This window comes from Heterocephalus glaber, unplaced genomic scaffold (assembly GCF_053883595.1).
Source record: "Heterocephalus glaber isolate CG9 unplaced genomic scaffold, H.glaber_assembly_v1.0 deba00001428, whole genome shotgun sequence".
Taxonomy (NCBI): Eukaryota; Metazoa; Chordata; class Mammalia; order Rodentia; family Bathyergidae; genus Heterocephalus; species Heterocephalus glaber.
The window spans coordinates 25,086,107-25,098,546 of NW_028258293.1; the positions used below are offsets into that span (position 1 = coordinate 25,086,107).

A 12,440-nucleotide genomic window follows, 5' to 3' on the forward strand; every position below is an offset into this window, starting at 1 on the left:
AGAGGTGTATTAGTATAATGAACCCAAGAGGGCTGATTTAATATTTACTAGGCCCCTCCTCGGTTTGACTAGGCACAAAGAGGTCTCTTATTCCAGGTTCATAAATCTTCCTCCTTCTCCAAACATTTATCAGGGATGCCATTTATCATGGCGTCCAGCAGCTGGCTTCTCTAATTTGAGCTGAAGAAATTCATCCTATCTTCTAGAATGCTGCGTGAGTTTTATAGGAAGGCAAACACGCAAGCATGGACTCAGACAGACTTAGAGAGGAAGAAAAGCATCTGTTTGCAATGATAAAAGAATAGTGTGAGAAATGTTCACAGTATCACACTGACACCTCATGGGTGTCCTTACACAGACCACAGGGTACAAACTTTGAAGAAATGAGACTGAAATCTCTGGAAGAGAATTGAGTGATGAGGAAAGTGGTAGAAGAACTGATAATACTCTTCAGACGCCTGGTAAGAACAAAGCCAGCTCACTAACATTAGCTAGACAGTAAATCTCAAGGTTCTGAAGTATTTCCCCCACCGTTTGTTATTACCAGCTTTTCCAATGACAGCCACACAACTTGGTTAGCCAGATACTTACATGCTCCCCCTCAACAACCACCTCTGTACATCTGCACCTGTCACGTAGTGCTCAGGTGGTTACTGTGGAATAAGGCATGTGTTGATGGCTCCTAAAGAATTGCTCTTCTAACTCTGATCATCTTTGCAAGAGATAAAAGTTTGCCCCTATTCAATATAATCCGTGATCTATAGATAGTAATATCATAGGACTGAGCATTTGAGAGTGAACCATGGAATTCATAGCACTTAGATAACCAATCAGTTTGTTCGGAACATGTGTCAAATGGCAGTGCTTTTTTCCATCATAACATGTCTGCTGCTGATTCTAATATTTCACTGGACGTTTAGCATCATTAAGCCCAGCTGCTTCCTGAATAACTGGGGTACAGTTGATATGAAATATGAGTATAGCTGATTCCTGAGCCTGCTGAAATAAAGAAGATTGAGTAGAAAGTCAAGGAATAAATAAAATAACCCAATTTTATTTTTCAAAAAACCATGGATGGTTCTCTAATATACAGCCTAAGAATTTTTTAAATTAAAATCTGTAATGTTGAATAAGTAAGACTTTTGTTTAAAGAATTTTCATATAGGGCATCAGAGCGCAAGTTTTCAGAAAACTTAGACCTCATAAAAATTAAGAAGTGATTAAATTTTCTTGTTATGCTGTAATCCTCTCCTGAATAATTCCTGATATCTCAAAATCTGTAGCCTATTTTCCTTAACTGGTACCACATGTGTCTCTTTTAATCTTTTTACCCCTTATTTTTCATTAATTTTGTATACCTAAGCCCACAAAATAATATTTCATTAAAAACTAGTGAATTTATATTGGCCACATCTCATGCTAGGCAGAGTTTTGCAAAGTTTAAAGGCAAGAAATTCGCTTTTATTCTGGCCAAGTTATACATGGGCCCATTTTCCTGTATTTGCATTTCATTAATAATGTGTTCCCTCATCATGTGCATGACTGTTGTCCATTCTTTTGCTTAGCCAAATTGAATTATAGAATTTCAGTCATTTTAAGCAGACAACTAATTGTAAGGATGTCAGCTGTTTGAAATTTCATCAAAAGAAAACAATGAGCCTAGAAACTCAGAATGTGACAAAGAGCTTTGGCTCAGACATAGCAAAAGTTCAACGATGTGTTCTATATATCTACCAAATCTCCACAATAAATATAATCATTGCATATTGCAAACATGTACCAATAATAAAAAAAAAGAAAACTAGAAAGTGGGAAAAATTGAATTATGTTTTCTAATGCATTTCCTTAATATTTTGAAAGGATTTCTTTAGAATATTCTGTGACCTAAGTTGCTATGATTTGGAAATTTTATATAGATAAAAATGGTATAGACACATAGATATATACATATATTTTCCTTTCTTTCTCTCTCTCTTTTTCTTTTTTATTGTATTATGGTTTCAGGTATTGAACTCAGGACCTTCAAACTGAACTACATGTCCAGTCTTCCCCACTTTTTAAAATTTGAGATAAGGTTTTGAGATTCTCTTTCCTCAGCCTATCAAAGTTCAGGGATTACAAGTGAGGACCATCACAACCTGCCTTATAGGATCCTTTTGAGTTTCAACTATTTCTATCTCTGCTGTCTTTCATAGATCCCCCTTTACAATAATATATAGGTTATATCTGACAATTCGCTGATCCAAACTGACTGTTCATCACTAAGGGATAATTGGAATTAGAGCACTACCAGAACAGTAGGTAAAATACAGGATATGGAAAGAGTTATCAATATCTTATTGCACTTTGAAATTCTGATCAAATAAACATATCTAATTTTTTCATCCATAGGTCTGGACATAAATGAACATTAGCAGTTTAGTCCTGGACCAGGTGACTGCTGAATTGAGCCCACTCATTCTCTCATGTACATAACATTTCACTGTGGCACAGTGCACATGGACACCCTTTCTGAAAGCAGTCATGTGTCTCTAGGGAGCCCTTTCCCTTAAATAGTGTGAATGAGGTGGCTGAGATGATCTCAGAGTTCCACCAATATCAGACAAACTCAGCATAGTGACTTTGGATAAAAACACAGAGTAGATTTTCAGTAGCCGTTGGATCTTCCTCTGTTGACATTAGGAGGCTCAAGGACAATATGTTGGTCTCTAACATCACAGTCTTCATGCCATCTGTCTTGACCCTAATTGGGATCCCAGGCCTAGCGTTTGTGCAGTGCTGGATCGGAATCCCATTCTGTGCCATGTACCTTATTGCAATGATTGGAAATTCTTTGCTTCTGTTTATCATCAAATCAGAGCATAGTCTTCATGAGCCCATGTATATTTTCCTAGGCATGCTAGGAGCCACAGATATTGCACTTGCTACCAGCATATTGCCCAAGATGCTTGGAATCTTCTGGTTTCATTTGCCAGACATCTATTTTGATTGCTGCCTGTTCCAAATGTGGTTCATCCACACATTTCAGTGCATAGAGTCAGGCATTCTGCTCGCCATGGCCCTGGACCATTATGTGGCAATCTGTTATCCACTAAAACATGCCACAATTTTCACCCACCAGCTAGTCACTCAAATAGGAGCTGTTGTAATACTCAGGGCTGCCATTCTTGTAGCCCCATGCCTAGTACTGATAAAGTTCAGGTTCCAATTTTATCACACAACAGTCATCTCTCACTCCTACTGTGAGCACATGGCCATTGTGAAACTAGCTGCAGGAAATGTCAGGGTCAACAAAATCTATGGTTTGTTTGTGGCCTTCACTGTTGCAGGGTTTGACCTCACATTCATTGCATTGCCTACATTCGGATATTTACCACAGTTTTTAATTTGCCCCAGAAGGAGGCCAGGTTTAAGACGTTCAACACCTGCATCGCTCACATCTGTGTCTTCCTCCAGTTCTACCTCCTGGCCTTCTTCTCCTTCTTCACACACAGGTTTGGCTCTCACATTCCTCCTTGGATCCATATCCTCTTCTCTAGCATTTACTTGCTGGTCCCTCCATTCCTCAACCCACTTGTCTATGGTTTAAAGACTAAGCAGATTCACTTTAATGTGATAAAAATGTGCTGTTCATAATACTACACCGGTTCCTCATTGGGGAGTATAACCATACCTCAAAACAAAGCAAGAATAACCCACACTATTTAAGATACCAAAGTTTTCCATTTATAGTAATTGTCTTCTGAAATTTGCCATTATGATAGCAATGTTCCATGACATCTCTCAATCAATGGGCTTAGAAATTTAGCATGACCATGTCTCAAGATAAAATGTTTTAAAAAGGGCTTGCAATGTAGCTCATTATGAAGGGCCTAAATCCAATACCCAATAGTCTAAAACAAAGAAAGAGTGGAAGAGGCATTATATGAGGAAGAAGATGAGGGAGAAGAGGAAGAAGGAGAAGAAGAAAAAGAAGGAAACTAAGATGGAGAAGAAGAAAGGGAATAGGAAGGAGGGGGAAGAGAAAAGGTTTTTACTCTGCAAAAGACAGAGAGATAAATATTTGTGGAGCAAAAGAAATGTATCTTCTGACAAAATAGTGACAAATTTTTAAAAATATAAACTTAAGATTTGAACATGTCACTATTATTACTTAAAAGTTGTGTAAACAAATACTGAGCATTTCTTGTGTTTACTTTTGACAGTGATTCTGGCTAGAAATATAGAAGTTACTTACTTTGTGTCCTAGGCTTGAGATAATAGAAAGAATGTATTGTAGAAAATGAAAATGAATTTTGATACCATTGGACAAGTTAATTTTATGAAAAAATTTGACTCTGAAATGAATTTTAGTGGTCTGGATTTTCACTGGAATGGTAAGTATGAATTCACTATTTTTCATAGACATACATAAACATACAGTTAGTTAGACAGTATTTCCTAAGTGTGTCTCTAGAAACCAAAAATAAGGACTAAACAGTGGGAATGAATGACACTCTTCTCAAGATCTTGGTTTCTAAATAACGTTGCTCAATGAAAGACAACAGGATTCACTGGAAAAAGAGTTGTTTCTGTGGCTCAGCCTAGGAAACTGTAAAATAATTTGGAAATATATACTGTGCCAGAAAGTGGTGAAATGTTCAAATTATGGTTGGATCATGCCAGAAGGATCCAAGACAGTCACTGGAGAGGTTCTTTTAAAGAAAATTTAAGGAATTTTTAAACAATAAACAAAATAATACTAGTAATTGTTTATAGCCCATCTTATAAAGTCAGATTCTGTAAGACCATATACACACAAGTAAAATATGTCATTAGTCGTATAAACTCATCCTTACAGTATAATGCTAATAAACATATAAGTGTGATGGGTTTGGCAATTCATCAATAAAATAGAGTTTTAGGAGGAGTAGCTATTTAAAGAGTATCAAAATATCTTTCCACAGAAATCCATGAAAAACTATTGCAATTAAACATAAAAGATCATATCCAGTAACCAAGTGACTTAAACTAACTCTATGTTCACAAAATATAGAACCACATAATTAGGAATATAATGAACAGAGAAAGACCAATTCATTTCATGGTGAGACATTTTTAAAAACCCACATAGCCTGAATCCTAACAATAAAGAAACATCAAATAAACACAAATGATGGAAAGTCTACATAATAAGTGGTGTATGTTCTTCAAAAATGTCACCGTCAAGAAAGAAAAGGAAAGTCTATGGAATTGTTGCAAATTTAAGAAAACTACAGAGACACAATTTAAATGCATCGATTGATCATCAATTGGATTATAACAAAAATCATAGCTGTCGAGGTCATTGTTGAAACTGTTATTTAACTTAAGTATGGACTGCTGATTAGGTTATAGTATTCCACTCTGAAATACTTTGATTGTGGTTACAGTACTATAGTTATGCAATTAAATATCCTTTTCTTTGAGAAATATACATTTAAATATTTAGGAGTTACAGGGACACCATTAATTTAACTTATTCATAAACAGTTGAGAAAACAATTTATCAATTGATGAATTTCGATTGATCTATTTTACAGTCTAGAATGCACTTATAGAGAGACAAAGTCAAATAGGGAAAAGTATATAATTTTTTGAATTTTGATACATGTTATAGAGTTTCTCATACTACTCTCATAACATTCTATACATTTAAAATGACTTTAGTATAAAAACTTTTGAGGAAGTTACTGTTCTTCAGAATATCCCTCCCTAATTGAGAAAAAGGTGCCCTTAATCACCCACTTGGCCAGCTGAGCAATCCAGTCCTTTACTTTGATATTAACCTCAGCTGTACAATATATCTCTACTCAATCATCAAGTCCTCATGATGTCTTGAAAAATTCTTAAATGTGCTTCTTCGCCATTAAGTCATTAACTCTTTCCTTGTTTGTCTTTTGTGAGATCCTATGTACCATAATATATTGTACTTTTCATCCTTCATGTTTGGGATTTTTAATGTAAGCTATGTTTCCATAAGTTACTAGAGTTAGCTTTGTAAAATTAAAATCTACTTTGTCATCTTTATATGTCATGTTTTATTTATTCTTCAGAAAATTTTAAGTTTCTTTCACTTTATGCAAAAAGAAGCTGCTTGATGATTCATCTTATGCTGTTTGTTGTAACATGAATGTTAATACTTGTACTTTTCTGTCAGACTATCTCCTCCTCAGCTTCCAGAATTTATTAAGATGTGTCCTGTCATGACAGAGTTTATCCATTTCACTGCTCCATTTCTGAACCCCACTTCCCAGCTTTCATAACAAATGTCGCATTGTTCTTCTGTTTCTTCCTTATGCAATTCTCACTCCGCCCACATCATCTATATAAGTCATTTGTATGCTCACAATCTACATAATTCATGACACATTTAAAAAAAATTTTCTGTTAGTGTGATCGCAACTTTAAATTGCTGTATAAGCACACACTGTCTCACTTCTGTTATGCCATGGAATGGAGGAAATTTTGAAAATTAGTTCAGAGTCAGATGAGAAACCAAAATAGCAAGTTTATTCCTAATGAGTAGGTAATGGTTCTGAAGGTAATGGTAAATGTGTGTACAGGTGTATATATCCATAATGGGTGTGTGTACGTTTATAAGGGGAACTGACAAAATTGAGGCTGAACTCTAAACACGTCTCCCACATCCAACTGTGAACAGTATGATGTTGCTTTTGTCACATTGTTTTAATATGAATTTACTAGCTCTTTCAGAAGAATTATAATCATAGTGTATTGCAGTCCTTTTTTTACTACAAACCATGTTACTGGTAACATAAAATGTATTCACCATTTTCCAAATCTAAAAGTATTTCCACCTCACAGTTGTACAATGAGGACTTTATTCATTAAATTCAGCGTTGATGAGTATTTGAAATTCTTGTATTATTTCACTTTTAAAAACACAAGCTTAAATGTCACCTGACTTCTCTTATATTAGAAACCCATATAAGGTTTATTTTTTATATAGATTTGTAACAATTTTTACACTCAATCTTAGCCAAAAGGCCAAGAAGCAATTATAACAATTTTTGTCTTAATCACTGTAGAGATTAGAGAACACATTTATATATTCTTGCTGGAATAAAAATTTTCACATTCACGTATTAACTATGCTTGCTTGGTCATTAAATTATATCATTAATGTAATATCTTAAACATACATAGTACTTTCTCTAGTATGTTCTATATTACCATTTGGTCAAGCTTTCTTTCTTCCTTTCTTTCTTTTCTTTCTTTCTTTATTTTGGGGTGTTATGTTTTACTTTGTTCTTCATATTTTGGGTTTCTCATACAAGAGAAGTCATGTGATATTTAAACTTGTGTGTCTGATTTACTTCACTTAAGATTAAGGTCTCAAACTGCATCCATTTTCCTACAAGGGACTCAGGTTTATCTTTCTTTATGGCACAGTAGTACTCCACTATGCATAAATACCACATTTTCTTTCTCCATTCATTTATTGATGGATATATTATGAAATGTGCTATATAAACATGGATATGCACGTATTGCTGAAATATGATATTTTTAACATATTGAGAAGATAGCTAGAAGGGGCATGGCTGAGTGGAATGGAGTTTTTATTTTTAGATTGTTGGGGAATCACTGGCTGTCATGGAGTACATCTGTAATCCCAGCACTTGGGAGGCTGAGGCAGGAGGATTGCTGTCAGTCTAAGGCCAGCCTAGCCCACAGTGAGTTCAAGGTCAGCCTGAATAACAAGACTCTGTCTCAAAAAAAAAAGATTTTTAAGGAATCTCCATACTGATATTCATAGTGGTTGTCAGTTTACATTCACACAAACAATATAAAATGGTTCCTGTTTTCTTTAAAATTAAGATATAATTTGCAGAATATACCCTTTGTAGAAATACAAATCATTGAGTTTTATTATACTCACAAAATTTTGCAAATATCACCACTGTCTGATTCTAGAATATTCCAGTCACACCAATAAAGAAACATCATAAAAACCTGACAGTCACCCTGCAATTCCTCCTGCTCTCTCTGGCGACCACAAGTCTTCTTTGTGCACTATGCATTTGTGTATTCTGAATAGTTCGTATAGAAGCAGTCACACCATATGTGGCCTTTTCTATCTGGCCTTTCACTTAGCATGCATTCCAGATTGATCATTGTTTTAATGTAATCCCCCACTATATTCCTTTCAATGCTAATTAATATTCATTTTATAGAAATATCTGAGACTACTCTTGAGCCCACAGGAAGGTCTCTGGCAAAGTCAAACTCTTCCATAATCTTTATTTTTCACATGATAACATCTCCCATCTTAATTCACTCAAATTTGCAATTAATCTATATCAAGGCTAGGGCTTTGTATTTAATATTTCTATGTTTTATCAAAATATATTTCTTCTTTTTTGATGAATTTTATCAATTATGTATTGTAAAAGCTATTTAAATTCCACTTCTATATCTCATATATAATAATTCAATGTGTTACTTATGTTTTTCTCCAGAAAACATGGAGAGATACATCTCTTTTAAAATTTTGCTTTTTAAATTTCCTCTTAAATTTTGTAGAAATTTTTATTCACTAAATTTTCATAGAATAAACTTTTAAAATTTAATTCTAAGAATTTTGGGGATTGTAATAGCTTTCTTGAGATTGCACAAAATATCCCACAACCAACACTTAAAGAGAAGTTGAATTTGGCTCACTATTTCAGGGGATTCAGTTGGTGGTCAGCTGGCTTTGAGGCAGAAGCCTCATGGTGGAAGATCAAGTCAGAGCAAAGATGCTGACTTCATGGTGGCAGAGAAGCAGAGCAGGTGAACAATGTCATAGAGGAAGGGGCAAGTGCCCAGACATAGAAGCTCAAAGCCACATCTGCATGATACATCCACACATACCTAGAATTTAACTCAACCAATCCCTGGTTGAATCGTAAAGCCAATCAAGTCCATACTTCCTGGTAACCACTCTAAGGATATATATCAGGCATGCATATAAGTAGTCACATAACATCTAAAGCATTTTATTTTCTCGTTATTCTAATGGCATTTATTGAAATACTAAGAATATTTCTTCTCTAGCAATCTATATTATTATCATACATCAAGGTTCAGACATTTTTTATACATTTCCAAATGTGTAATTCTTTAAGTGTGTTTGTATATGTTAGCCAAAGAACATATGAAGAGCAGTCAATAGCTATCAGAAGTCACTGACTTTAGCCAGGCATACTATCTGAAGAATATTTATCTTCTTTTCCATAAAATATATTTCATTTTTTGGGTCCTTCTATGGTTCCTTGGGTGGTGGTTTGGCTCTCTTGCTTGCATTATTTGCTAGTTTTACTCATGTAGGTAATCCAGCCATGATGGCTTTAAGGTTACCAACATAATGTCACTAGATGCAATCCAGGAAGATATGCAGACAACTGATTTTCAAAGTAGTAGGAGCTGTCTCCAGCACAACACTGACCTCAAACATAGCTAGACTACTGGTTTTATTACATTAGATATAAATTTATGAGAACTCCATGATAACATGAGAGGACAATATCTTCCAAGTCAGGAATGTCTACTGCGGCACTTCCTGCAGTGGTAGGACACAGTGATAAGAAAGAAATTTTTGAATTGGAGGATTGTTGATAGGCTTCATCATCTCCCAATTTTGACTTGCCTGGGGGACTGGGATAACCCCCAGGAAGCAGTTTCCTGACTTTACTCTTTCTGTCAAGGGATTTCCCTCAATATCAAACTTAGATCTACATTCATTAGCATAATGTTTTCCCTTTTTGCATTTTGGACATAGTCCAGGTCCCTTATTTTTTTTTTTTTGTAGGGTTTTTGGGATTAAATGATGGTTCATTCTTTTACATAGAGCAACTTTTCTTTATACGTCCCTGTTTTCCACATTGAAAACATCCCGAAGATAATTTTTGTTTGTTAGAGTTTAAGGCCTGTGTCAAAAAAGCTGCATGTACTTTAGCTTTGTAAGTTTCTGATCCCTGTTCTCTACAAGCTTTAATATAATCATATAAAGAACCTGAGTCTTTTATAGGTTCAATAAGGCAATGGCAATCAGGACTTGCATTTTCATAGGCCAACATTTTTAACTTTGTTGAGCCTCATCTCTTTCTACTCTCATCTTTCTACTTGTCTTTGAATAGCTCCCTCTAATTGAGAAACAAATTCAGTATATGATTGGGAGTTTCCTTGTCTAATATTAGTACAAGCTCCCCTAGGAGACCCTTTAGGAGTTATTTTTTTGAAAGCCATCATACAAACGCAAGCAATTTGTTCAATTGCATCCAGATGGAGCTGTGCCTGAGCAGCAGTAGTATTAAATTGTCCATCTCCTGCTAACATATCAGCAGTGATATGTTGATTGTTAACATTGGCCATATTATGTTGTATCTGTTCTTTAATTCCTTCTTGACACCACATTTTCCATTCCAAGAATTGAGAAGGTGACAACGAAGCTTTAGCCAATAAATTCCAATCATAAGGTGTCAAATGGCTCACAGTTCCAGGTAAGTTTCCAATAAGTTCTAATGTATAATCACTCTGTATAGCATAATCTATTGCAGCCCTTTTTAAATGTCTGAAAACATTTAAATCCCAGGATTGATATTGCCTTTGGTCCTGTGCATTTACCATAATAGGATAAGCCATTTGTAGGGCTGATAATTTATCCTCAAAACTTAAAGTTTTTAAAGCAGTTTCAAATTTTGTTTGGTCATGCTGAACATGCACAGAAAAATCATATTTTTTAGAATGAACCCGAAAAATTTTTTGTGAATAGTAACCTTCCTCATTCTCATCTTCCCTTGAGCTAGTTTTTGAGGAGGAAGAGGAACCAGTATTAAATTCCTGTCTTTTTTGATTTCAGAGAGGATATGATTTTGTCATGGGCTGTTGTTTAGATTTGGCTTTTAAAGATTTATTATTATTTTTAAATAATGGCATAGGCTGATCTATGGGTCCTAAAAGATCTTGTTGCATGGGCATAGTTTTATTAGACATTTTTGCTCCTTGTGCTGAGGAACAAAGGTTTCTAATTTTTTCTTTGGCTGGAGTTAGCATAGAAGGAGCTGAGGATATAACTTGAGGGGGAGGTAAAGGAGCCAAAGGACAAAGAAACCCTTCTTCATCAGATTTATCATCCTTATCCTGAGGTATAATTTGAATTAAATCATTTGTTGCATTTTTTTCATCTTCCTCAATTAAACCTTGTTCTTTAAGAGCTAATTTAGCCTGATCTGATAACTCTGTGCAGTTAAACCTTCAGCATAATGAAGAACAAGCTGTATTGCAATAGCAGTTCCCCAAAACCTGTCATCAATCATTATTTCTTCTCTACAAGCCTTTCAAACACAAGCAAGCACTTCATTTCATTTATCCTCAGACCAGCCCTCCTTGGATTCAGCCAAATTATAAAATCTGTTTGCCATATGCAAACATCATCTAAGAGCCTCCTTATGGATCTGAAATCCAAACCTCTTTAATAAAAGTTTAAGGTTTGAAATGGCTTCACCAAACTATGAAGACCCCTGTCCCATTGTTACCCAGAAATTCCTGAGTCTTCCCTAACACACAGAATGCTGATCACACCCTTACTTTCACCTTACCTCCACTGAGGCTGGGAGGATTCGAGGTCCTTGTTTGGGCACCACTTGTGGGTGGTCTCTCTAGAGGGAGACAGGAGACCCCAGAGAGCACCAACCTTTAAAGAAAGAAAAGGAGACAGCCTGGAGGATGAACAGCAGTTTATTTTCCTGACACTGTTCGACAATCACAAAGGAAAGAGGTAAGGCTTTTATACATATAAGAAAGCAGCTTAGTCATTCTGGCTATTGTCTTTTCGGTTTTAACATCTGGTGATAACAAGTGACTCTAAGTGTCTCATAAAAGCTATAGGTGAATTTACACATCCCTTGTTTCTGTTCACTGATCCATACATCTAAGTACACCACAGCCCTCTTCTTATCAGATGATATCAAGAAAGCAGGGCAACCTCAGCAGAAATCAAGCCCACCGGCCCACTGCAAACATCACAGATGTACATAGTGAACCATATCTCTCTCACCACCCACAGAGTCATTGGGTCACAGTCCTCTGACTCAGGACAATGGTTACTAAGAAAGCTAGGAAAACATGTTTTTCTCCCATAAAACTTTTACAACAGCTCTTAAAGTTTCCTGGAATTCTTTTAACAAACAGACTTCTTAATTTTCTCAGACTTCTTAATTTTCTCAGTTAACAAACTTCTTGTGATCATATTCTTACAATTAGATAACTAAATTCTACAATTTCCCACACCCTTCCCTCAAAAAAAGATATTTAGTGTATACATTATTTTATACTCTTTATTGTAGTGACAACAATTAAACATTTAATCTAAGTGGAGGAGCTGAGCCTCACAGCCACCAGTAGCACTGCCCCCA

The 12,440-nt window shown here is 35.4% G+C and overlaps 1 protein-coding gene across 1 annotated transcript; it reads left to right on the forward strand.

Annotated features, from left to right (window-relative positions):
- The first annotated feature begins 2,698 nt into the window (after positions 1 to 2,698).
- Positions 2,699 to 3,636, forward strand: LOC101711628 (olfactory receptor 52A1). The gene is given in 2 exon segments (XM_013064958.1): positions 2,699 to 3,353; positions 3,356 to 3,636. Coding segments are annotated over 2 exon segments (936 nt in total).
- The last annotated feature ends 8,804 nt before the right edge of the window (positions 3,637 to 12,440 follow it).